The 24,448-nt window shown below is 46.4% G+C and overlaps 1 protein-coding gene across 7 annotated transcripts in view; it reads right to left on the reverse strand.

Moving 5' to 3' along the window:
* The window catches only part of tmem117 (transmembrane protein 117), a 476,044-nt gene that overhangs the window by 124,984 nt on the left and 326,612 nt on the right, over positions 1 to 24,448 (reverse strand). For all 7 annotated transcript variants that reach the window (XM_072485068.1, XM_072485074.1, XM_072485069.1 and 4 more), the window contains one exon: positions 7,619 to 7,716. In XM_072485068.1, coding sequence (XP_072341169.1) covers positions 7,619 to 7,716 — 98 coding nt within the window. The remainder of the gene's footprint in view (positions 1 to 7,618; positions 7,717 to 24,448) is intronic.

Consider the following 24,448-nt stretch of genomic DNA (forward strand, 5'->3'; position numbering starts at 1 on the left):
CTATGTTCTCCAATGTTTCTTTTAGGCTAGCACGGTCCTTGACTTTTTCTCAGTCACACCCTTTGTTGAATGTACATTATCCCATTGAGAATGTTCAGCCACACAACATTCAATGGGCAAACCTTTCTCAGAATGCCCCTTGTATAGAATGTTTGTTTAGTAAAATCTCATATCGGGGCAGCACATGGCCCAGTGGATAGCAGTGCTGCCTACTGCACTGAGGACCCCGGCCCTAGGTCACGGTACATGTGGAGTTTGCACATTCTACCCATGTTTGCATGTGTTTCACACCCACAACCCAAAGATGTTCAGGTTAAGTGGATTGGCCATGCTAAATTGCCCCTTAATTGGAAAAAAAATAATTGGGTACTCTAAATTTGTTTAAAAAAGTAAAATCTCATATCTACCACTTCTATAACTTAGTGTTTCTGTAACTAAGGTACTTTTAATTACCCTTTCTATTCTCTTCGCTTCTAATGCCACTGGAGATTTGTTATTTTTTTCCCCACCAAGAATATGATAAACCCTGCTGTACTAGAATATCTGTGTGGAAGATTAACATGTGGAGCATAAAAATGACTGACTTCATATCTCTAGATCACCCAAGGCTGGAAATTTAAGTGCACATTTCTCTAATGTTTATTTGCTCTCAGAACCTCTGACATCTTAATCACCAAATTTTTCTTCAAAACCAGACCACTAATCTGGCTTTAGCCTGATACATGCCATCAGGAAGTACCTGTGTGAGGAGGCTGGCTGTCCCTTGCCTTGTATTTCAGTAACACCGAAACAACCTCAAGCACAATTCACCCATCACCAGCTCATTCTACAAATTGGTCCGAATCTTTTGTACCACAACAGTTACTAATATCCTTACAAGGATATTTCAAAATATTTTTAGACAAAACTGTTCAAACATTATTCTTCAACAGCAGCCTTGAGCAATAACACAACCAGTCTCTTCTGTCACTTCTCCAGCTGGTTGAACTGGCTCTCACTTCTCTTCCACTCACTTTCCCTCGGTGAAAAGTGTTGCTATGGGAACCTACAAGGGCCAAAGTCATTTTGTGGAATATCTGAAACATCCTGTATTCCAATAATTATCAAACCTTTCTCTTTGCATCTCTATGCATTATATTAATGGTTGTGTCAATGCTGCATCCCAGTATAAATTTTACCTCAAAATTTCATTCACTAAATTTCACAATTTATCCATAGGACTGATCAGGAATTTTTTGATCTAGGCTATGTCTTGAGACAATGGTCCATACCTTCTGGTCTCTAAATAGTACTCCTGAGATAATCACAATGCAATAAATCCATCGGAATTGCCTGGGGAGTATGAATTTCCAATGGGAAATCCCCATTGTCCCCGGGACCCCCTGAATTTGTCACCAACTCTCAGTTAAAAAGTCGGAGACTTCAAAGAATTCCAACTTACTTATCTGGATACTTACCAGGAAATGGTGGACAGAAAAATCCCAGTCTCACTCCTGGGTTGCTAGAGGACTGACCCCCTCCATCTCCCCAAACCCCCATCACTCACATAGACCCCCGCGACCCCTCTCTCAACACCTCCCAACTCCTACTCATCTCCCTCACCTTCGACTCCACCCAATCACCCTCAAAACCAACCTCAACTTCGTACTCACTTCCAGCTGCCATCCAACACCCTTACCCACTTATTTCACATCCTACCCCATACCCACTTTACCCTCTTACCGTAGCTTTTCAAAGCAGCTTTGGGTCATTTCAACTATTTATCAGAATACAGCAGCTAGTGTTATAATAAGAGGGTATGATTTCTGAGCAGATTCTCTGCGCTGATACCTCTGAGGTTTCCTATACTGAGTCAGTTTGGAAGATTTAGGCCAATGTGCTTCAAATGAAAATGAGGGTGGAAAGGTGGTCCCTCTACTGTGACTAATATCGCAATAGTGTAAAGTAATCATTATCTTCTTTAAAATTGCGCATCTCGTACTCATCTGCGGGCTATTAAAAAGTTGTTGCCACTTGGATGTATCTGTGAAGTGAAGCACTTGCACCTAATTGGCTTTTCTTCGACTATATAATACACTTTGAGAGTGTTAATCATATTTCAGATGTGTAACTTCAATATATAAGCAAAAGACAATGAAAGACTGTTTCTTTTGTTCTGGGTCAAAAATTTAAAGCACATTAAATGATTAAATTTACTTGGATTAAGTCTGGACCTATTTTGATCACTTCATCAAGGAAGCACCTTGAAATTTAGTTTAAAGAGATGAGCCAGGTCACCAACCACTGGTTATGACTCTCCTGCCAAGAATAGTGAAATACTGTCAATGTTGGTATTTTCAGTAAATAGGCAAGAACTCTGTATTAACTTTATACATGTCTACATTTGAAAGGGATTGAAATCTAATCTGCAATAGTAAAGCAACATGTAGGGCGGCATGTGGCACAGTGGTTCGCACTGTTGTCTCTCAGTGCCAGGGACCCAAGTCCAATTCTGACCTCGGGTGACTGTCTGTGTGGAGTTTGCACATTCTCCCCGTGTCTGCGCAGGTTTCCTTCAGGTGCTCCGGCTTCCTCCCACAGTCCAAAGATGTGCAGGTTAGGTGCACTGACCATGCTAAATTGCCACTTAGTGTCAAATGTTAATTGGGTTGCACGGTTACGGGGTTAGGGCGGGGTAGGGTGCTCTTTCGGAAAATGGGTGCAGACTCGATGGGCCTAATAGCCTCCTTCTGCACTGTAGGTATTCTATGATTCTACAAACCAGAATAGTTGCAAACTGCAGTGGTTAGCAGTGCTGTTATGAAGGCAGGAGATATATTCCTTGTAGTTGCCAGCGATCTGTAAGGCTGACTGGCTTGGCCACTCTAAAGCTAGAAAGATTGAGATGAACATGTGCATGTGCATGTGCCAAGCACAGATTTGGGGAGACCCTAAAACAGGTGCAAAGTGATGATTAACAAGCCACAATATTCAGGCCCATAATAAGCATCTGAAAATGCTTTACAAAGCCCACTAGTTTTCACCATACTGTGAAAAGGAGTGAATGAGAGGCAAAGTTATTGCCTCTTCATTTTGAATTTATCATCTCTTTTTGCAGCTAATTTGGCTCATTCACAGATAGTCGGAGGGGGGAGGTTATCGGGCGGGGGATCAGCAGCCATGGCTGAAATGTGGCTCTCGGTGGGCTCCCCACTTGCCGATGCAGGGTCCCCCGAACAGTCACTGAGTGCGTTTGAGGCTGTTCAGGGGGCCTTAACTATCAATCAGCCTAACAGTAAAAAAATAAATCCTGGGATTTGAGAATTCTATTGCGTGTTAAGTAAGGCTTTATTTTACACAGAAATCACAGCTCGTGACAATAGGAGTTGTGGAAGAGTTGACATAGCAATACTGCTTTCAAAACAGCACTGGGGAAGGATTGGTTCACATCGTCTGTCCTAGAATGTGGGCACTGCACCTCACACGGTGATCATTTAGGGAAAGGGGATAAAAATGACAAATACAATGAAGTGATAGCATGAAAAACAATACATACCTCAAATCACATTAGTAAAATGTTTTGCCAAATAGAAACAAATAGTTCCATATATTTTTCTATTATTAGATGCTATTCTTTTTTCTAAATATTTGGTTACTGATACCTACCAGAAAGTAATTTGTATAGCTGCTTCACAATGGTCAACTTACACTTGTTAACTAAATTGCCGAGCAAATAATAACAGCTTACATTTATATAGTGCATTTAATGTAGAAAAATGTCCCAAGGCGTTTTACAGAGGTATAATCAGACGAAGGAGACGTTCGAAGTGGTGACCAAATGTCTAATGAAAGAGTTGTGTATTAAAGAGGATCATAAAAGAGCAGGGAGAGGTGACAAGGCTTTGGGAAGGATTCCATGTTGTGAGGTCTGGCCAGCTACCGACACACTATTTTTTGTGATGCCGTGATTATTAAGGTGTGTTGTTTGGCAGAGTATTTTTGTACTAGGAACAGTCACTTCTCTGTCCTCAATTTCATAAGGCCCAAATTATTAAACATTTATTATATCAAATGTTTTTTTAATCCAAAGGGAAACGCAGCAGATACTAGAAATATGATTTTAAAACAGAAAATGCAGGAGATGCTCGACAGATCTGTCAGCATCTGTGGAGGGAGAAACAGACTTGACGTTTCAAGTCATCAGATGAAAGTTCCCAGATCAGGGTGTCGGCTTGGTTTCTCTCTCCACCGGGACTGAGCATTCCCAGATTTTCCTGTTTTTGTTTGTTTGGTCCAATCAAGTTTGGATCCTTTTTTGAAGAAATCAATTAATAGAAAATCAGCACATTTTATCAAGATTTAAAAATTAATATTTATGCACACTTCATGTCAACCTTTGCTGTATTAGTTTCTATGTCCAAAATTCAGATCGAAAAGTGCTATATAAATTCATCAGGCTACATTTGATGGTGTTGTCAGTGGCGGCACCACAGCAGCACTGGCTGGAGGGTATAGTTGCAGCAGAGCATGTTTGCATTGACAATTTTCATTATAAACATGAACATAATGTACAGCTTTAAAATGGTCTGCTTGCCCTGGTTTGAATGATCTCCTGACTTCACCTGAAGACTACACTTGGATTTGGCTTCTAGCATTGATGCCACAGGAGATCAGCTCTCGTCCACAACGTAGTCATTTTGTATCTTTCTTAATGTTTTCAAGAAAGAAATAGATATAAATTTGATTAAAAAATGGGTGAAAGAGATATGGGCAACAGATGGGGAGGTGGATTTGAAAGATCAGCCATGATCTGGTTGAATGGCGGAGCAAGCTCAAAGGGCTGAATTGCCTGCATCTGCTCCTAATTCCTATGTTCCTATGTAATATCAAGGTTGGGACAATGTTAGGCATCATTAAGCAATGTTTCATATTAACATTAAGCTTCAATTACTTGGATAAAAGCTGGAGCTATTCTCCTTAGAGAAGAGAAAATTAAGAGGAGATTTGATAGAGGCATCCAAAATTGTGAGGGTCCCGACAGAGGAGCTTGAGAGAAACTGGGCGAGATTCTCCACTCCCGCGCCGGTTGGGAGAATCGCCTGGGCCGCCAAAATTTCCCGCGTCGCCAGTCCGACGCCCTCCCGCGATTCTCCCAAGCGGCGGGAATGGCCCCGTCGAGTTCCGCAGGCAGCAGGCCGGAGAATCGCCCGAGACACCCAAAATGGTGATTCTCCGGCACCCCCGCTATTCTCAGGCCCGGATGGGCCGAGCGGCCAGCCCAAAACGGCGGGTTCCCCCCGGCGCCGTCCACACCTGGTCGCCGCCGTCGGGAACAGCGCGGGAACGCGGCTTGTGGGGGAGGGAGGGGGGACCCCGCACCGGGGGTTACCTCAAATGTGGGATGGCCCGCGATCGGTGCCCACCGATCGTCGGGCCATCCTCTCTGAAGGAGGACCTCCTTCCTTCCTTCCATGGCCTCGCAAGATCCGTCCGCCATCTTCTTGCGGGGCGGACTCGGAGAGGACGGTAACCACGCATGTGCGGGTTGGCGCCGGCCAACCCACGCATCCGCGGGTGACGCCAGTTATGCGGCGCCGGCCGCGTCATATATGCAGCGCCGACTTTACGTGGCGACAAGGCCTGGCGCGTGTAGATGACGGGGCCCCGCTCCTCGCCCATTATCGGGCCCGGAATCGGTCGGGATAGGGGCCGTTGCGCGCCGCCGTGAACCTCGACGGCGTTCACGACAGCGTGGGCACTCCGGCGCGGGAGTGGAGTATCCCGCCCACTGTTCCCGTTGGTGGAAAGGTCAAAAGCAGATGAAGCTGACTGGCAAAAGTAGCAAAGACGGCACATGGGAGGGAAAATCTTTTTGTGCAGTGAGTTATCAGGATCTTAAACAGACTGCCTGACATTGTGGTGGAGACAGATTCAATCAAGGACCTCAAAAAAGAATTAGATCATTATCGGAAGAGAAAGCAATTACAGGGCCAGGGGGAAAAGGGTCTGGGAGTAGCACTAGGTGAGTTGTTCTCACAAGAGAGCTGGCACAGGTACGACAGGCTGAATAGCTTCCTCCTGTGTTGCAACCATTCTATCATTCGGTAATTGGCCTAACACTACACACAGGAACACTGATATTGCTGGTGCTGGTTTCCAAATGGACAGTGGGTATTCTCTGGGGTGTTTAGACATGGGAATGGATGGCTGAATATTGTTTTTCCCCCATCCCAGTTTTCACTTTCCACCCAAAACAGATGCAACATAAACCAACGTCTGCAGCTTCCAACTAATTATTCATTTATCATACAGACTTTGGCTTTTATTGCTTGTCTTTTCAAATTAAAAGATCAAATATTCCTACCAGCAAAACTGACCGAATTTGCTGCAGTGTAAATCTATGTGATTGAGATCAATTTTACAACATCAAATAGAGTTTAGCATCGAAGTTAATTTTAGTCCATTGTTATTAAGCTCAAATTCATCTTCCGGGACTACAATCTAAATTAGCAAATCAACGTGTCAAACTTAGTTTCCATGATTGTAAATCCTCTGTAAAAATAAATACTGTTGTGGTATAAAGAGTGGCTATACCTGTACAATAATTTAGGGTTTGTACTATTGAGACAAAGAATTATTGCATAAAACAAATTTAAAAACTCCAGGTGTGGTATAACCAAGCTTCTATACAATTAAAGCAAGAATTCACTCCTCCTGTACTTAAATCCTCTTGTGATAAAGACGAACATTCCATTCACCTCCCTAATAGCTTGTTGCACCTGCATGCTTGCCTTCAGTGACTTATGGATAAGGCCCTACACTTTCTAATTTCTTACCATTTAGGAAATATTCTGCACATCTGTTCCTTCTACCAAAGTGGATTGCCTCACATTTTGCCACATTATATTCCATCTGCAAAGAGAGTGACCAGTTTATTCCGACTCGTGCTGCCTGTTGGCCAATCCCTAATACATGTCAGTATATAACCCTTGTTCTTTTGTTTTACTATGTGGGACGTTATCAAAAGCCTTCTGGAAATCCAAATATACACATCTATCGACTCTCGTTTGTCATTTTTGTTAGTAAAATCCTCAAAACCTCCAACAAATTGTCAAACATGATTTCCCATTCATAAATCCATGCTGACTGTACCCAATCAGATCAGGGCTGTCCAAGTGTTCATTTATCACATCCTTTATGATGGGATTCTAGCATTTCCCCTATTATTGACGTCAGGCTAACAGGTCTGTAGTTACATAGAACATACAGTGCAGAAGGAAGCCATTCAGCCCATCGAGTCTGCACCGACCCACTTAAGCCCTCACTTCCCCCTATCCCCGTAACCCCTCCTAACCTTGTTAGGTTTTGGAAATTTTGGCGGCCCAGGCGATTCTCCCAACCGGCGCGGGAGTGGAGTTCTCGGTTTTCTTTCTCTCTTCCTTCTTAAATATTAGGGTGACATTTGCTCACTCTAGAATCAATAGGATTTTGGAAGGTGATCACCAATGCATCCACTGTCCCTATAGCAAACTCTTTAAACAACCTGGAACGCATAAGTCCAGGTCATGGAGACTTATCAACTATAGTCCCTGTTGAATCAGGATGATAGTGATTATAAAATAAGACAGTTCAGTCTTACCAGAACAAGACAATCCTGTTATATCCCTTTCTCCAGAAAGCTCGAGCAGTCCTTCCCCAAGCAGGATACAAATTATCTTGAAGCATCATATCGGTGACCTTCATTGAAACAAAATGGAAGTAAATGTTACATTATTGCTCAGAGGATTATTTGTTCTACTTTTCCTTTTTCTTTCCAGTGTATCTGTTTCCCCATGGACAGGGAACTTCATCAACAGCGCTAATAAACTTTGGCACTTCAATATGTGGCCTTTGTGAAGTAAGTAGACAGCTCATTCTGTGGCAATGTGGAGCTGGATGCTCCGCTTCCCCAGCCGCGTGTTTCTCAGCAGCACGCGGTTCGCTAGTGGCAGAATTGTCAATGGGATTTCCCATTGAAGCCACCGCACGCCAATGGGAAATCCATGGGTGGGAGTGTGCTACCAGCGGGAACAGGGAATCCCAGCGGCCGGAGAATTCTGGCTGTGGTGTGCAAAAGCACTGGACATTATAATAAAAATTTATTCTAAAATGTTCTCCAAGGTAGATAATTATAAATGAAAATGAAATGAAAATCACTTATCGTCACAAATAGGCTTCAAATGAAGTTACTACGAAAAGCCCCTAGTCGCCACATTCGGCGCCTGTTTGGGGAGGCTGGTACGGGAATTGAACCCGCGCTGCTGGCCTTGTTCTGCATCACAAACCAGCTGTTTAGCCCACTCTGCTAAGCCAACCCCTAAATAAACATACTTTTGTGATGTTAGAGCATTCTTAATGGTTTGTACTTTCTTTGCAGGCTGAAAGATTCCCATTCTTATGAGTAGGCCAATATTTAAGAGCCAATAAAAATTGAAGTAACTGTTTGGGATACTAGTATCCCATGAACTATAGAGCAGGGGCTGTTTAGCACAGGGCTAAATCGCTGGCTTTGAAAGCAGACCAAGGCAGGCCAGTAGCACGGTTCAATTCCCGTAACAGCCTCCCCGAACAGGCGCCGGAATGTGGCGACTAGGGGCTTTTCACAGTAACATCATTGAAGCCTACTCGTGACAATAAGCGATTTTCATTTTCATTCATTTCATTTCAGCAGAGTGCAAGTTACAGATTTTTAAAAAATATTTCAAAGGATGTGGGCATCACTGGCTAGGCCAGCATTTATTGCCCATCATTAATTGCCCACATGGTGGTGAGCCACCTTCTTGAACTACTGTACGCACACAGCACTGCTTAGGTTTTGACTCAAGGACAATGAAAGAACAATAATTTAATTTCAAGTCAGGGTGTGGCTTGGATGGGAACTTGCAGGAGGGAGTGGGTGTTCCCATGGATCTGCTGCTCTTGTCCTTCAAAGTGGTAGAGGTCGTAGGTTTGTAAGGTACTGTCGAAGGAGTCTTGGTGAGTTGTTGCAGTGCATCTTGCAGATGGCACACATTGCTGTCGCTGTGCATTGGTAGTGGAGGGAGTGAACGCTAAAGGTAGGGGATGGCGTGCTGATTGGCTGCTTTAGATGGTGTCAATGTCTGCGAATGTAGTTGGAGCTGCACTCATCCAGGCAAGGGGAGAGCATTTCATCACACTGCTGACTTGTACCTTCTAGATGGTGGATAGACTTTGGGGAGTCAGGAGGTGAGTTACGCACCACAGAATTTCCAGCCTCTGACCTGTTTTCATAGTCTCTATATTTTATCTGGTTGGTCCATTTCAGTTTCTGATCAATGGCGACGGTTAAGGTGACTCCGCCTCCTCGGTAGGGCTGCTTACCTCACCAGCTTCTACCTGGATTACAGGCGGGGCGGATTCTGAAATTCCCGACCCCCTCCACTCTGGAAGAGCCACAGGAGTGGCGGCGGAACTAGTTGGAACCCATTTGTTTTAGAATAGGGGGTTACCGTCCCTTGAATCCTCATGTGGTTGCTGGGACCTCTCGTGTGGCTTTGACTTTTCCTTTGAGTGGGTGCAGACCTGTGGCATCCACTTGGAATCGCAAGTCCGTGACTTCTGTAGCCTAGAAGTTACATTTCTCATGTTTAAGGCAGACTCCCGCTTCTGAATCGCTTTAGTACCTCTTCCAAACTTAACATGTGCTCCTCATGTGTGGTTTCAGTGTCTAAGTCATCATCTAGGTAGACCATCACAAGGCAAACCATCATCTAGGTAGACCATCACTTCGGGGATACCCTGAAGGGGTTTTCCCGTAGTGCGCTGGAAAATAGCGCAGGTTGAGGGAATGCCGAAAGGTAGGCACGTGTACTGAAATAGGCCCTTTTGTGTATTAATCATGGTGAACCTTTGGGACTCTTCCAACTGCAGGTACGCATGGCTGAGGCCCAGCTTTATCATAGAATTTACAGTGCAGAAGGAGGCCATTCGGCCCATCGAGTCTGCACCGGCTCTTGGAAAGAGCACCCTACCCAAGGTCAACACCTCCACCCTATCCCCATAACCCAGTAACCCCACCCAACACGAAGGGCAATTTTGGACACTAAGGGCAATTTATCATGGCTAATCCACCTAACCTGCACATCTTTGGACTGTGGGAGGAAACCGGAGCACCCGGAGGAAACCCATGCACACACAAGGAGGATGTGCAGGCTCCGCACAGACAGTGACCCAAGCCGGAATCGAACCTGGGACCCTGGAGCTGTGAAGCAATTGTGCTATCCACAATGCTACCGTGCTGCTCCCGCCAGCTTGGCGTAGAGATCCTTGATTCAGGGCATTGGGTACTTATCCACCTGGGAAACCTGGTTTATTGTTAGCTTATAGTCCCCACAGATTCTTATTGATCGGCCTGGCTACAGAAGGGGACGATGGCGGCTGCCCACTTGGAAAATTGCACTGGTTTAACTATTCCAAGCTCCTCTAATCGCTTTAGCTCAGCTTCAACCTTTTGACACAAGGCGTAAGGAACTGGTCTGTCCCTAAAAAGGTTAGTCGTTGAGCCTGGATTGACGCAAGTGTTGTCCTTCACCTCCTTGATCCATTCCAACTCATTGTGGAACACATCCTCGTATCTTGGCAGGGCATCGTGAAAAACGCTGTTTGACATTTTAAAGTTTTTCATCCCGTTTGGTTTAATTCACTGTAACCAGTCCCTTCCAATCAAGCTTGGTCTGTGCCCCTCCAAGACAATCAAAGGCAGCTGGGTGAGATTATGGGGACCGGGTGGAGGCATGGGCTAAAGTAGGGTGCTCTTTCCAAGGTCCAGTGCAGACTCGATGGGCCGAATGGCCTCCTTCTGCGCTGTAAATTCTATGATAATGAAGCAGCCCATGTCCAAATGCGGAAAGTCCTGGACTATATCCAGGCTTTGGTTGACAAGTGGCAAGTATCATTTGCGCCACACAAGTGCTAGGCAATGACCATCTCCAACAAGAGAGGATCTAATCATCACCCCTTGACATTCAATGGCACTACCATTGCTGAATCTCCCACAATAAACAATCTGGGGGTTACCATTGACCAGAAACTGAACTGGATAAGCCATATGAATATAATGTGTCTACCAGAGCAGGTTAAAGGCTAAGAATCCTGCGGAGAGTAACTCACCTACTGGCACCCCAACGTCCGTCCACCATCTACAAGGCACAGGTCAGGAATGTGATGGAATACTCCCCATTACCTGGATGAGTGCAGCTCCAACAACACTCAAGAAGCTTGATGCGGTGGCACAATGATAACACTGCTGCCTCACGGCGCTGAGCACACGGGTTCGATCCCGATCCTGGGTCACTGTCCGTGTGGAGTTTGCACATTCTCCCTGTGTTTGCGTGGGTCTCACCCCCACAACCCAAAGATGTGCAGTCTAGGTGGATTGGCCACGCTAAATTGCCCCTTAATTGTAAAAAAAAAAAAATTGGATACTCTTTTAAAAAGAAAAGAAGCTTGACACTATCCAGGACAAAGCAGCCCGCTTGATTGCTACCCCATCCACATACATTCACTCATTCCACCACGGATTCATTTGTTTCAAAACAATAATGGAAAATCAATAAATATTATGCAAAATTGTGAGCACTAATAATGCTGTAAAATACAATTAGAAAATCCGTCAAACTACAAGCAACAGGCCAGAAAAGACAAGCTACGCCAGTTAGATCAATTCCATCTCAAATTATTGATAACTTTGCAGGGTTATATATTACCATACGACGGCAAAACATCTCAAAGCACTCGGTGCACGATGAATTGCACAATGGATTATAACCCATTCACTATCAAAAGTGACAGACTCATATTTATTTACATTGTACAGATGTTAAATAGCACATTTATCATTTCCCAAATAAATTTACACTCCATGCATTGCAGGTCAAACAGTGGCAGTTTCAACCATTACATTTGCTAGTGAACTCCTCCGTTTAAATAAGAACATTTTTTTATTCACATAACTTGATAAATTACTTTCGAGATCGTTTCATTATTTCCCAATGTCGCAATCACAAAAGAAAATGTTAATCAACATTATTTCTTCTTTGTGTGGAGTTTGCACATTCTCCCCGTGTCTGCCTGGGTCACAGCCCCACAACGTGCAGGTTAGGTGGACTGAGCATGCTAAATTGCCCCTTAACTAAAAAAAAATATTTCTTCTTAAAACTCATAGAATGCTGCAGCAGAGAAACAAGCTGCGTGGCCCTTTACAGCTGCACTGCTTTGCTTCTCTGACGTTTGAACCAATGGGGTAGATGTAATAACTTTGATAGTTTAAAACAGGCTCCGCTAGATGACAAAGCCCGTAGTCCTCTCGTCTTGCGGGGCCTAGACCAGGTCAACATGAATAAAGTCCAAAGCCCTTGCACAGAGTGCATCTGTGACCTCATGCATGCACACGGCTAGATGCCTGTGATATGCCACACAGGTCACCCATGAAGCCCTGGAACTAACCCAGAGCGTATAAATTGAGGGCTGCCGGATCCTTTACTTCCAAACTGCCAAGTCAACAAGGATGTGATACAGATACCACACAGTCTACCTGGTGAGGCACATGTTGTCTGCCAGCTCCGTGAAGGACAATCGGGATCTGTAATCTCTTGAACAAAGAACAAAAGAACAAAGAATAATACAGCACTGGAACAAGCCTCTGCACAGCAGCCTCTGTCCCCTTGAACTCCCTGGTGCTTCGGCCCTCCAAGCCTGCACCGGTCATGATACCACCATTGGCCAAAACTCTAATCTTCGCCTTTGTACCCTGCCCTGTGGCCCTCCGGTCTCCGGCCACAGGGTCTCCCCTGGGTGCCGACGCACGTTGCTGCTGGAATCTATGCTCCTCCAGAGCAGTTCTAAGTAGGATGGCCAGCCCCACTGGCTCCATACTGATATCGGTCGGATTCCTGCGATGGATGAGAGAGACGGTCAGGTTGTTGGTGCAGCCGGACACCATCATTACCTACCCTGGCCCATTGGCCTCCCGGACCGGGAACCAGCAGTCCCAGACCTTAGCCAGTGGCTGCCGCTCACTCACAGCTCAGATGCCCTCCCACTCCCATGTCCATTACAGCATTGGCCCAGCCTATGCCCTTACCCAATCATTGTCATCTTTAGGCTCCCGCCTGGTTCTTCCCTCCTGGATGCTCTATAGCACCGGGGGTTAATGGATCCTGACTAGCAGATGTTAGGAGCTAGCACAGATCTTGTGCAATGAAACATTGAGCCCTGAACCCAGAGTACTCATCTTATTCCCAGAATTTGAGAAAGTGGGAAGCTGACTTTGTTATGGGTTAACTCTTGATGGCCAATTAGTTTGATGAGCATGACTCTCAGGAATGCTCGAGGGCACAATTCCTTTGTGCTTCAGGGGTAGGCAGAGCTAATAGGCACCCTTCTTATTCAGGCTGTATCATTCTCAGGTCTCGTTGCGGTCATGCCTCTACACTTAAGACTCCCGGACAGGTACTCCAGAGTTTGTGTCCGCCCCCACTCCCTAGGCTGCGCTCCGTGCCTTCTCTTTTGGGTCACATCTACCCAGCACATTAGGCCCGGCTCCGTGACTCTCTCACAACCGACCCCCCCACCCCATGTGACCCTCAGCCGCACCATACAACCATGCCACAGACAACAGGTGAACACAGCTCTAGAAGTGCTTTTAAACAATACAGACAGCAAACCTCAGGACTCCCCACACCGATCGCGACCCCCATTCCAGAATCCCCCACCCTTCATTCCAGAGCTGCACAGCAGCCTCTGTCCCCTTGAACTCCCTGGTGCTTAGTGGAGTCAGTGGTGCTCACCTCCTTGCCCCTCTCCGAGGCAGTGGCACCTGGTTCTGGTTTTAAAAAAGCAGCAATAGTTTGCACCGAAGTCACTTCATGGCTGGTGGTTGGGAAGACGGAATAAGGGCTGAATATACGACATTAACCACGCTAAATACATTATAATGGAATCAAATTCCTGCAACTCAGGTTTGTGCTCTTCCTGGGAGTGAACCTGATCACATCATAGGGGATTGCTCAAGAAGATCGCAATCAGAAATCTCGCCGGCGCAAATCCCGTTTTTGGCCTCTCACGAGAATTAGTGACTGTTATGGGTCCGGGTTTACAGAACCCCAAAGTGGCTCATGGAGTTCAACCGACCCACAACTTGTAATAGATTGTGGTGTGGGAAGCACACGCCGTACTCTTCAGGTGTGATACAGCAATTATGGACAAATGGTTTTTTAAAACAAAACAAGGTTTATTCTATGAACTCAATTTAACCTTTTAAAAACATTGAATATCTTAACACCCATTACTTCAAAGATAACCCCAAAAGACTACAACACTAAATAATCCTTTAAACTGTTCCTTTAAAAATCCAAAAGACTTCAAACCTTCAAGAACAGACATGAGGTTACATTCAATATATTTATAGACTTTGGATTTGCAGACATCCACAGACCAGCTATGTGTTTTCTTCATGCAGCTCTCAGCAAAACACAGACACTCCCAGCTTTCTCCTCAAACTGAAACCAAAAGCAGAAGTGAGCTCAGCTCCCCCCACCCTCTGACATCACTTCAGTAATATGATCAGCTCCATTTCTTAAAGGTACATTGCTTAAACATCCATTTCTTAAAGGTACTCTCACATGACACCTCCCCCCAAGAAAAAAAAATAAACCATCAACTTCAAGATGGTTTCATTTTTCACCTTTGCACCATCAATTAAGAAATGCACACAGTAAAAACACGTTACCGGTTCAAAAAAACACACGCAAACAGGTCTAATAATATAGATTTTTTTTTTTTGTTGTTCTTCTTCCTCCAACCGAAATCCTTCTCGATTGACCGTCTCCTTGAACAAGAAAGTCTCTGCACGATCCAGCCATTCCTCTACGCCTCGGCTTTTCTCTTTAAAGTTAGATACTTCAGTTCAATCTGATCACAGATTCCCTTGCAATTCTCCAAATCAGGAGTATCGGTTACCACAGCTTTCAGGCAGTCAAATGTATGTTGAAACTCCGCTGTCCATTGAAATTATTTTATACGTTTCTTCCGCAAGCCCAGTCAGTGGAGCAATCACGCTACAAAACTCTAGCACAAATGTTCGATCAAATCCACTCATGCCACAAAATCGAATTATTTCCCATTGTGTCGAGGGTATCGGAAACTCAAGGAAAGTGACTTGGGCTTTTCCAAATTCTCTTTTGGCTAGGTTTATCACCAAACCCGCCTCCTGAAGTCGATCGAATAACTCCATCAGATGTTTTAAATGTTCTTTCCATGTCTGGCTGAAAACTACCAGATCGTCGATATTTACCGCACAATTGGGTAATCCTGAAAAGACTGTATTAGTTAACCGTTGAAATGTGGCTGGGGCATTTTTCATGCCAAATGGCATAACTTTGAATTGGTATATACCATCTGGAGTCACAAAAGCAGAAATCTCTTTCGCCCTTTTGGATAAAGGTACCTGCCAGTAACCTTTAAGTAAATCTAATTTGGAAATAAAAGCAAATTGTCCCACTTTCTCAAAGCAATCCTCCAAACGTGGGATATGATAAGAGTCCGTTCTTGTAACTGCATTCACCTTTCTATAGTCCACACACACCCGTTGGGTACCATCTGGTTTAGGTACCATCACTATGGGTGAGCTCCATTGGCTGCAACCCACTTCAATTATGCCATTTTGAAGCGTACTCTCAATCTCGTTGTTAACCTGTGCCAATTTTAAAGGATTAAGTCTATATGGATGTTGTTTGATAGGAACAGCATTTCCCACATCAACATCATATATAGCCATTTTAGTACTTCTCAATTTATCTCCACAAACTTGCCCATGTGACATCAACAACTCTTTCAGGTCCGTTTGTTTTTCCTCTGGAAGATAACTCAACAATGTATCCCAATTTTTAAGAACATCCTCATTTTACAATTTAATTTGAGGTATGTCAAATTCACAGTCATCTGGATTTGGTTCGTCACTGAGTTAGAATCATTAAAACCTCCTTTTTTTCTCCTTCCCTTTCAAAGTACCTTTTAAGCATATTCACGTGACACACTTGGTGATTCTTCCTTCTAGCTGGTGTTTTTACCACTTAATTCACCTCACTTAATTTCCTTTCAATCTGATACGGTCCACAAAACCTAGTTTTTAAAGGTTCAGCTACCACTGGTAACAACACTAAAACTTTATCTCCACTGGCAAAACTACGAACTTTGGATTTCTTGTCCGCTACCCATTTCATCACATTTTGTGCAACTTTCAAATGTTGCCTAGCCAATTCACCTGCTCTATTTAATCATTCCCTAAACTTTGACAGGTAATCCAATAGTGTAACTTCCGATTTCTCACCCACCAATTTTTCCTTAATCAATTTAAGTGGTCCTCTTACCTCATGACCAAAAATTAGTTCAAAAGGACTAAATTTGGTTGACTCATTAGGTGCGTCCCTAATTGCAAACAGTATGAATGGAATTCCTTTATCCCAATCCTCTGGATAATCTTGACAGTAAGCCCTCAACATTGTCTTTAATGTCTGATGCCACCTTTCTAACGCTCCCTGCGATTCTGGATGGTATGCAGTTGATTTAAATTGTTTTATTCCTAAGATATCCATAACATCTTTGAATAACCTAGAGGTAAAATTTGATCCTTGATCCGATTGCATTTCTGTGGGTAGTCCATATATAGTAAATAACTCCTCCACAATTTTTTCCACTGTAATATTACGTACTGGAATTGCCTCTGGAAACCTGGTAGACACATCCATTATAGTCAAAAGATATTGATTACCACTTTTTGTTTTAGGAAGCGGTCCTATGCAATCAATTAGGACCCTTGTAAAAGGTTCCTCAAATGCTGGGTATTAAGGGCGCTGGTTTTATCACTGCTTGAGGTTTCCCTATCACTTGACATGTGTGACATGATTGACAAAATTTAACTACATCTTTTTGTAGTCCACGCCAATAAAAATGTTTCTGGATTTTAGCTGGAGTTTTCCTAATCCCCAAATGACCTCCCACTGGTACTGTGGCAACTCGCAACACCTCCTTTCTATACCTTACCGGCAATACTACTTGATGAACTTCTGGCCACTTTTCATCCGCCTATGTACAAGTCTCCATTTTCTCATCAAGACATTACTTTTACGGTCATAACACTTTGGTATACCCTCAGATTCCTCTTCCATATATGCTTTCTGATATATCCGTTTTATTCCTACATCTTTCTGTTGTAACTTCGCCAATTTTCCTGAACTAAAAATATCCGCCTCTTCCTCCACCTATTCTTGTTCTTTTTCAACCATCTGATCAAAAATCGTTTCTGACAATTGCACTTCAACGTCATCTTCACTCTTTCCATTCTCCTCTTGTCTTAACCTGTGACTTTGCAACCTTGTTACTACACAATCTGGAAAAATCCCAGGATATTCATCCTTCAACACTTCAGTTGTCTGATTTTACACTGGCTTATCAACCACAGTAGGCATCACTCCCACCTGCGATCCAGCTATATCATTACCCAAGATAAACTGTATTCCTGGACAAGCCAGTTTCTCTATTACTCCTACTACCACTTCACCACTCTTCACTGTACTTTCCAACCTTACTTTATATAATGGAACGCTACTCCTCTCACCCTGAATTCCACATATTACCATCTTTTCTGGCAACATTCTTCCCAAACTACATAACTCCTCATCTCTTACCATTAAAGATTGACTAACTCCTGTATCTCTTAAAATTGTGACTTCTTTACCTGCTCCTCCTGATACACGAGTAAACTTTACCCACACAAGTAATTTGTTAAAGAGACCTGGCACCTTCTCATCAATCACCTCTTGATCAGGCTGTACAACATTTTGCACCTCCTTCGCTTCACTTGGGCTTTCCTTTACCACTTTAACAAACCTCACTGTCTTATCCTGTTTTACCACATCACCCTTCCCAATGCTTTTCTTCAACAACCAACACTGTGACTTTACATGGCCTAGTTTATTACAGTGAAAACATTTGAAACTTTTCATTTCTTTTCCACCCTCCTGGATTTCTTTTTTAATCTGAGTGACACTCTCCTTATTATCTCCCATCAGATCACCTTTACCACTAGTATTTCTCATGTCTCCAGTTTCTATCCCTCACCAGCTGAAGCTGATGTCAGAACTAATTCATAATCATCTGCCATTTCTGCTGCTAACCGCGCAGTTTTAACCCTCTGCTCTTCCACATGAGTTCTCACTAAATCGGGAATTGAACTTTCAAACTCCTCCAAAAGTATAATTTCTCTGAGACCTTCATACTTTTGATCTATTTTCCAAGCCCTTATCCACCTATCAAAATTACTCTGTTTGAGCTTTGCAAACTCCATGTATGTTTGACCAAATTCTTTCCTTAAATTTCTAAACCTTTGTCTGTAGACTTCAGGCACTAGTTCATATGCACCTAAGATGGATTTTTTCACCTCCTCATATGTTCCAGATACCTCCTCCCGTAGTCACGCAAACACTTTACTAGCTCTACCTACTAGCTTTGTTTGAATCAGTAATACCCACATGTCCTGTGGCCATTTCATTTGTTTAGCTACCTTCTCAAATGAAATGAAAAAGGCTTCTACCTCATTCTCGTCAAACCTTGGCAATGCTTGGACATACTTAAATAGATCCCCACTAAGCCTTCGACTTTGACGCGCTTTCTCACTATCCTGATCACTATCATCAAACTGTACGTTTCCTTTTACATCTGCCAATTTTAACTGACTGTCATGTTGCATGGCCATTTTCTGAAGTTCAAACTCTCTCTCTATCTTTTTCCCTGATCTGTAGATCTCCCTTTCTCTTTATTTTTGTTCTGCTAGGGCTATTTTTTTTTCTCATTTCTTCTCTCTCCTTTTTCCTCTTTCTCTCTTTCGTATTCAAGCTGCTTTAATTCTTTCTTATGTTTCATTTGTTTAATTTGCAACTGAATTTTTGCCATTTACAAGGAGTCAAACTGTATCTCAGGCAACCTTAAATGCTTCGCCACTGCCATAATTACCTCATCTTTTCGCATTTTGTCAGGTAATGTTAACTGCAATGTTTTTGCCAAATCTAACAGACTGTTTTTAGTCTCTGTCTGTAAGTTATTGCGTGTGACCATCTCCACCCCCAAAAGCTTCTGGCCTCTGAAAGAGCCATTGTCCACAACACACACCCCACTTAAACTAAAATACCACACCTGAAAAGCAACCACAATACACTCACCCCTCACTGTCTTTAAGTTCACTAAGCCAATCCAATAGATAGACTTTTATCCCCCTCGAGGCCCCAATTGTTATGGGTCCGGGTTTACAGAACCCCAAACTGTTTCATGAAGTTCAACCGACCCACAACTTTTAATAGATTGTGGTGCGGGAAGCACATGGCGTACTCTCCAGGTGTGATACAGCAATTCTGGACAAATGGTTTTTAAAACAAAACAAGGTTTATTCTATGAACTCAATTTAACCTTTTAAAAACAAACATTGAATATCTTAACACCCATTACTTCAAAGATAACCCCAAAGACTACAACACTAAATAATCCTTCAAACTGTTCCTTTAAACATCCAAAAGACTTCAAACCTTCAAAAACAGACATGAGGTTACATTCAATATATTTATAGTCTTTGGATTTGCAGACATCCACAGACCAGCTCTGTGTTTCTTCCTGCAGCTCTCAGCAAAACACACAGACACTCCCCAGCTTTCTCCTCAAACGGAAACCAAAAGCAGCAGTGAGCTCAGCTCCCCCCACTCTCTGACATCACTTCAGTAATACGATCAGCTCCATTTCTTAAAGGTACTCTCACATGACAGTGACCATCGCAGGATTTGTGACCGTGGCTAATGTAGCTGTTAAATCACATCCAAAGGCTCAAACAGAAATGGGGCCTGTGACACAACACAGAGTGGTGGAGCAGAGACTGCAAAGAGGACAAGCTCTGCACGATGCCCTCTGCTGAAATGAAACCGAACGCCTCCATGCTCTTCAGCAGAGACAGGAAGCTGTAGGCCACCCAATGCACCCAGCATCTCAATATGCAGGTCCATCAACATTAACCTCACCCTCCAGTGAGCTAGCAAATGAGCCATCCTTTTTATCCCGGACTTGGTTGCAGATCACTCCTGCCCACATGAATCACCAGGTGCTGATCCCAACTCCACACTTGTATCCAAGGTACGTGCAGTGCCAGTATCTAAGCTGCTGGCTGGATGTGTCAGATGAAATGCTGGGGTCTCTTCTTCAGTGATGGGTTGGTGCCATCTCTGTTCTTCCTTCGGCTGCTCTGACTGGGCAACTGTCAGCTCTTGGGAGCCTGAAAGGAGAAGGGGAAGGCTGGTGTGACGGAAAGGGGTTGGGGTGCGAAGCAAGGGTATGGTCACAGCAAGAACAGCTTGCTCATCGTGGCAGGCAGCAGGATAAGAGTTAGGTGTGAGTTGAGGATGGGGGTCATTGACTTCCGGTTGCGGCTATGCGGAGCTAAGTCGCACGTTCGGCAGCTCCCGCTAAAAATTGACTTTTGGGCTCTTTTTATGGCCCATAACGGCGCTTGTTCGACGTTTCCCGGTGTGGGAAGGGGACAGCAACATTCCCCCGATAATGTATGGATTGGACCAGGAGTGGGGCGATTTCAAAAGTGGCATTGAAGCAAAGAAAGGTGCGAGAGAGGAGGACCAAGATGGCGGCGGGCATGGACCAGGCAGCATGGAGGCAGTGGGTGCAAGAGCAGCAGGAGCTTCTCCAGCGCTGTTTTAAGGAACGGAAAGCAGAGCTGCTGGAGCCAATGAAGGCTTCAATCGATAAGCTGCTGGAAACCCAGACGGCCCAAGGGGCGGAGATCCGGGAGGTCCGGAAGAAGGTCTCGGAGAACGAGGACGAGATCCTGGGCCTGGCGGTGAAGGTGGAGGCACACGAGGCGCCCCACAAGAAAGGGCAGGCGAGGTTCGAGGAGATGGAGAACGTGCGGCTTCTGGGTCTCCCGGAGGGGCTGAAGGATTCGGACGTGGGGGCCTACGTGGTCACCATGCTGAATTCACTGATGGTTGTGGGTGCCTTTCAGGGGCCCAATGGAGCTGGAGGGGGGCCACCGAGTGCTGGCGAGGAGGCCCAAGCCCAGCGAGCCGATGCGGTTCCACCGGTTTGCTGATCGAGAGTGTGTGTTAAGGTGGGCCAAGAAGGAGCGGAACAGCAGGTGGGAGAACGTGGAGGTCTGGATCTACCAGGATAGGAACGCGGAGGCTGCGACGAAGAGGGCTGGTTACAACCGGGCGAAGGCAGTCCTGCACAGGAAGGGGGCGAAGTTCGATATGCTGCAGCCGGCACGTCTGTGGGTCACCTATAAGGACCGACACCATTATTTCGAGTCCCCGGAAGAGGCGTGGGCCTTTGTTCAGGCCAAAAAACTGGACTCGGCTAAGGGTCGGGGATGAGGGGTCGCGGTGGAGGATGGTTGGGGATTGTTGTGTTGTGTTTCGAGGGGGGGAGGTTCTTTGTTTTTCGGGGGTTGGTTGGGCACTGTTTTGATTAGGTCCACCGGGTGGGCTCGTTGGGGGGGGGGGGGGGGGGGAAAGAGAAGAGGCCTGAGTTGGGGGTGGTGGGACCGGACCTGGATTGAGAGCTGTGCCAGAGGAGGCGGGGCCAGGCGAGTGGAAAGCGTGGGCTTTTTCCCCCGAGGTTAGGGTTGAAGGGGCGGAGCCGGGCTTTTCTCCCGCGCTGGGAGGGGAATGGATGAGAGCCTTCTGGTGGACAGGGGGGGGGGGGGGGGGGGGGGAGGGGAAGTTCCACACTGGGGGGGGGGGTCGATGGAGCAGCGGGAGTGGCCAGGGTCAGCTGACTTATGGGAGTGCAATGGGGGGAGCAATGCAGCTAGGGGGGAACCTAGCTGGGGCGGGGGAGTGGGGGGGACCGGGTTGCTGCTGGAATGGCCAAGGGGGAGCTGGAGTTGGTAGAGGAGGTCGGGGCAGGGGTCTGCCGCTGTGGGGAATGGGTCGTGTGGGGGGCGCGGGCACGTGGCTGGCCTAGGAAGGGCTATGGCTAGTCGACGGGTGAGGGGGGTGAGTAGCCCCCTGATCCGGCTGATAACCTGGAATATAAGGGGACTGAACTGGCAGGTCAAGCGGGCCCGGGTGTTCACGCACCTGAAGGGGCTGAAGACTGATGTGGCCATGCTTCAGGAGATGCACCCGAGAGTGGTGGATCAGGTAAGGTTGAGAAAGGGGTGTGTAGGGCAGGTGTTTCATTCGGGTTTGGATGCAATAAATCGGGGGGGGGGGCGATCTTGGTGGGGGAGAGAGTGTCGTTCGAGGCGTCGATCATGGTGGCAGACAATGGTGGTAGGTATGTGATGGTAAGTGGCAAGCTGCAGGGGGAGCGTGTGGTGTTGGTCAATGTATATGCCCTGAATTCGGATGATGCGGGGTTCATGCGGCGTATGCTGGGCCGGATACCGGACCTGGAGACAGGGGACCTGATAATAGGGGGAGATTTCAACACGGTGCTGGATCCGGCATTGGATCGCTCTAGGTCTAGGGCAGGCAGGAGGCCGGCGGCGGCCAAGGTGCTGAGGGGGTTCATGGACCAGATGGGAGGGGTAGACCCATGGAGGTTTGCGAGGCCGGGTGCCAGGGAATTTTCATTCTTCTCCCATGTCCACAAGGCCTACTGCCGGATTGACTTTTTTGGCATGAGCAGGGCGCTGATTCAAAAGGTGGAGGATACGGAGTACTCGGCGATAGCCATTTCTGATCATGCTCCGCACTGGGTGGACCTCGAGTTGGGGGAGGAGAGGGACTAGCGCCTGCTATGGTGCCTAGAGGTGGGGTTGCTCGCTGACGAGGTGGTGAGCGGGCGGGTCCGGAATTGTATAGAGAAGTACCTGGAGGCTAATGACAATGGCGAGGTGCAAGTAGGGGTGGTCTGGGAGGTGCTGAAGGCGGTGGTCAGAGGAGAGCTGATCTCCATTAGGGCACACAAGGAGAAGGGGAGAGGAGAGAGGGAGAGGTTGGTGGGGGAGATGGTGAGGGTGGATAGGAGGTACGCAGAGGCCATGGAGGAGGGATTGCTTAGGGAGCGGCGTAGCCTCCAGGCTGAGTTCGATTTGTTGACCGCCAGGAAGGCGGAGGCGCAGTGGAGGAAGGCGCAGGGGGCGGTATATGAATACGGAGAAAAGGCGAGCCGGATGCTGGCGCACCAGCTTCGGAAGCGAGAGGCAGCTAGGGAGATCGGGGGAGTTAGGGATGGAGGAGGGAGCACGGTGCGAAGTGCGGTGGGTATCAATGGGGTCTTCAGGGACTTCTACGAGGAACAGTACCGGTCTGAGCCCTCGCTGGAGGAGGGAGGGATGGGTCGCTTCCTGGACCGGCTGAGGTTTCCGAGGGTGGAGGAGGGGCAGATGGCGGGGTTGGGGGCACCGGTTGGGGTGGAGGAGTTGGTCAAAGGGATAGGGAACATGCAGGCGGGGAAGGCACCGGGGCCGGATGGGTTCCCGGTTGAATTTTACAAGAAGTATTCGGACCTGCTGGGCCCGCTGTTGGTCAGGACCTTCAACGAGGCAAGGGAAGGGGGGGCTCTGCCCCCGACGATGTCTAGAGCGCTGATTTCAATTATCCTGAAATGGGACAAGGATCCCCTAAAGTGTGGGTCATATAGGCCGATCTCACTCCTAAATGTAGATGCAAAGTTGCTGGCAAAAATGTTGGCCACGAGGATAGAGGACCGTGTGCCGCAGGTCATACACGAGGATCAGACGGGGTTCGTGAAAGGGAGGCAGTTGAATACTCATGTACGGAGGCTCTTGAATGTTAGAATGATGCCAGAGATGGAAGGGGAGGCAGAGATAGTGGTGGCAATGGATGCGGAGAAGGCCTTTATAGGGTGGAATGGGGGTACCTGTGGGAGGTGTTGAAAAGGTTCGGGTACGGGGAGGGGTTCGTCAGGTGGGTGAGGCCCCGGTGGCGAGTGTGGCCACGAACAGAAGGAGGTCAAAGTATTTCCGGCTACACCGGGAGACGAGGCATGGGTGTCCCCTGTCCCCCCTGCCCTTTGCGCTGGCGATTGAACCCCTGGCCCTGGCGTTGAGGGAGTCGAGGAACTGGAGGGGGCTGGTGCGGGGTGGGGAGGAGCATCGGGTGTCGCTCTATGCGGATGATTTGCTGCTATACATGTGGCGGACCCAGTGGGGGGAATGCCGGAGGTGATGAGGATCCTTAGGGAGTTTGGAGATTGCTCCGGGTACAAGCTTAATATGGGGAAGAGCGAGTTGTTCGTAGTGCAACCAGTGGACCAGGAGAAGGGGATTGGTGAGCTCCCACTAAAAAGGGCGGAGAGGAGTTTCAGGCAAATGGAGTCCAGGTGGCTAGGAGCTGGGGGGCCCTAGATAAGCTTAACTTCACGAGGCTGGTGGAGCAGATGGAGGAGG

This window comes from Scyliorhinus torazame, chromosome 19 (genome assembly GCF_047496885.1).
Source record: "Scyliorhinus torazame isolate Kashiwa2021f chromosome 19, sScyTor2.1, whole genome shotgun sequence".
Classification (NCBI taxonomy): Eukaryota; Metazoa; Chordata; class Chondrichthyes; order Carcharhiniformes; family Scyliorhinidae; genus Scyliorhinus; species Scyliorhinus torazame.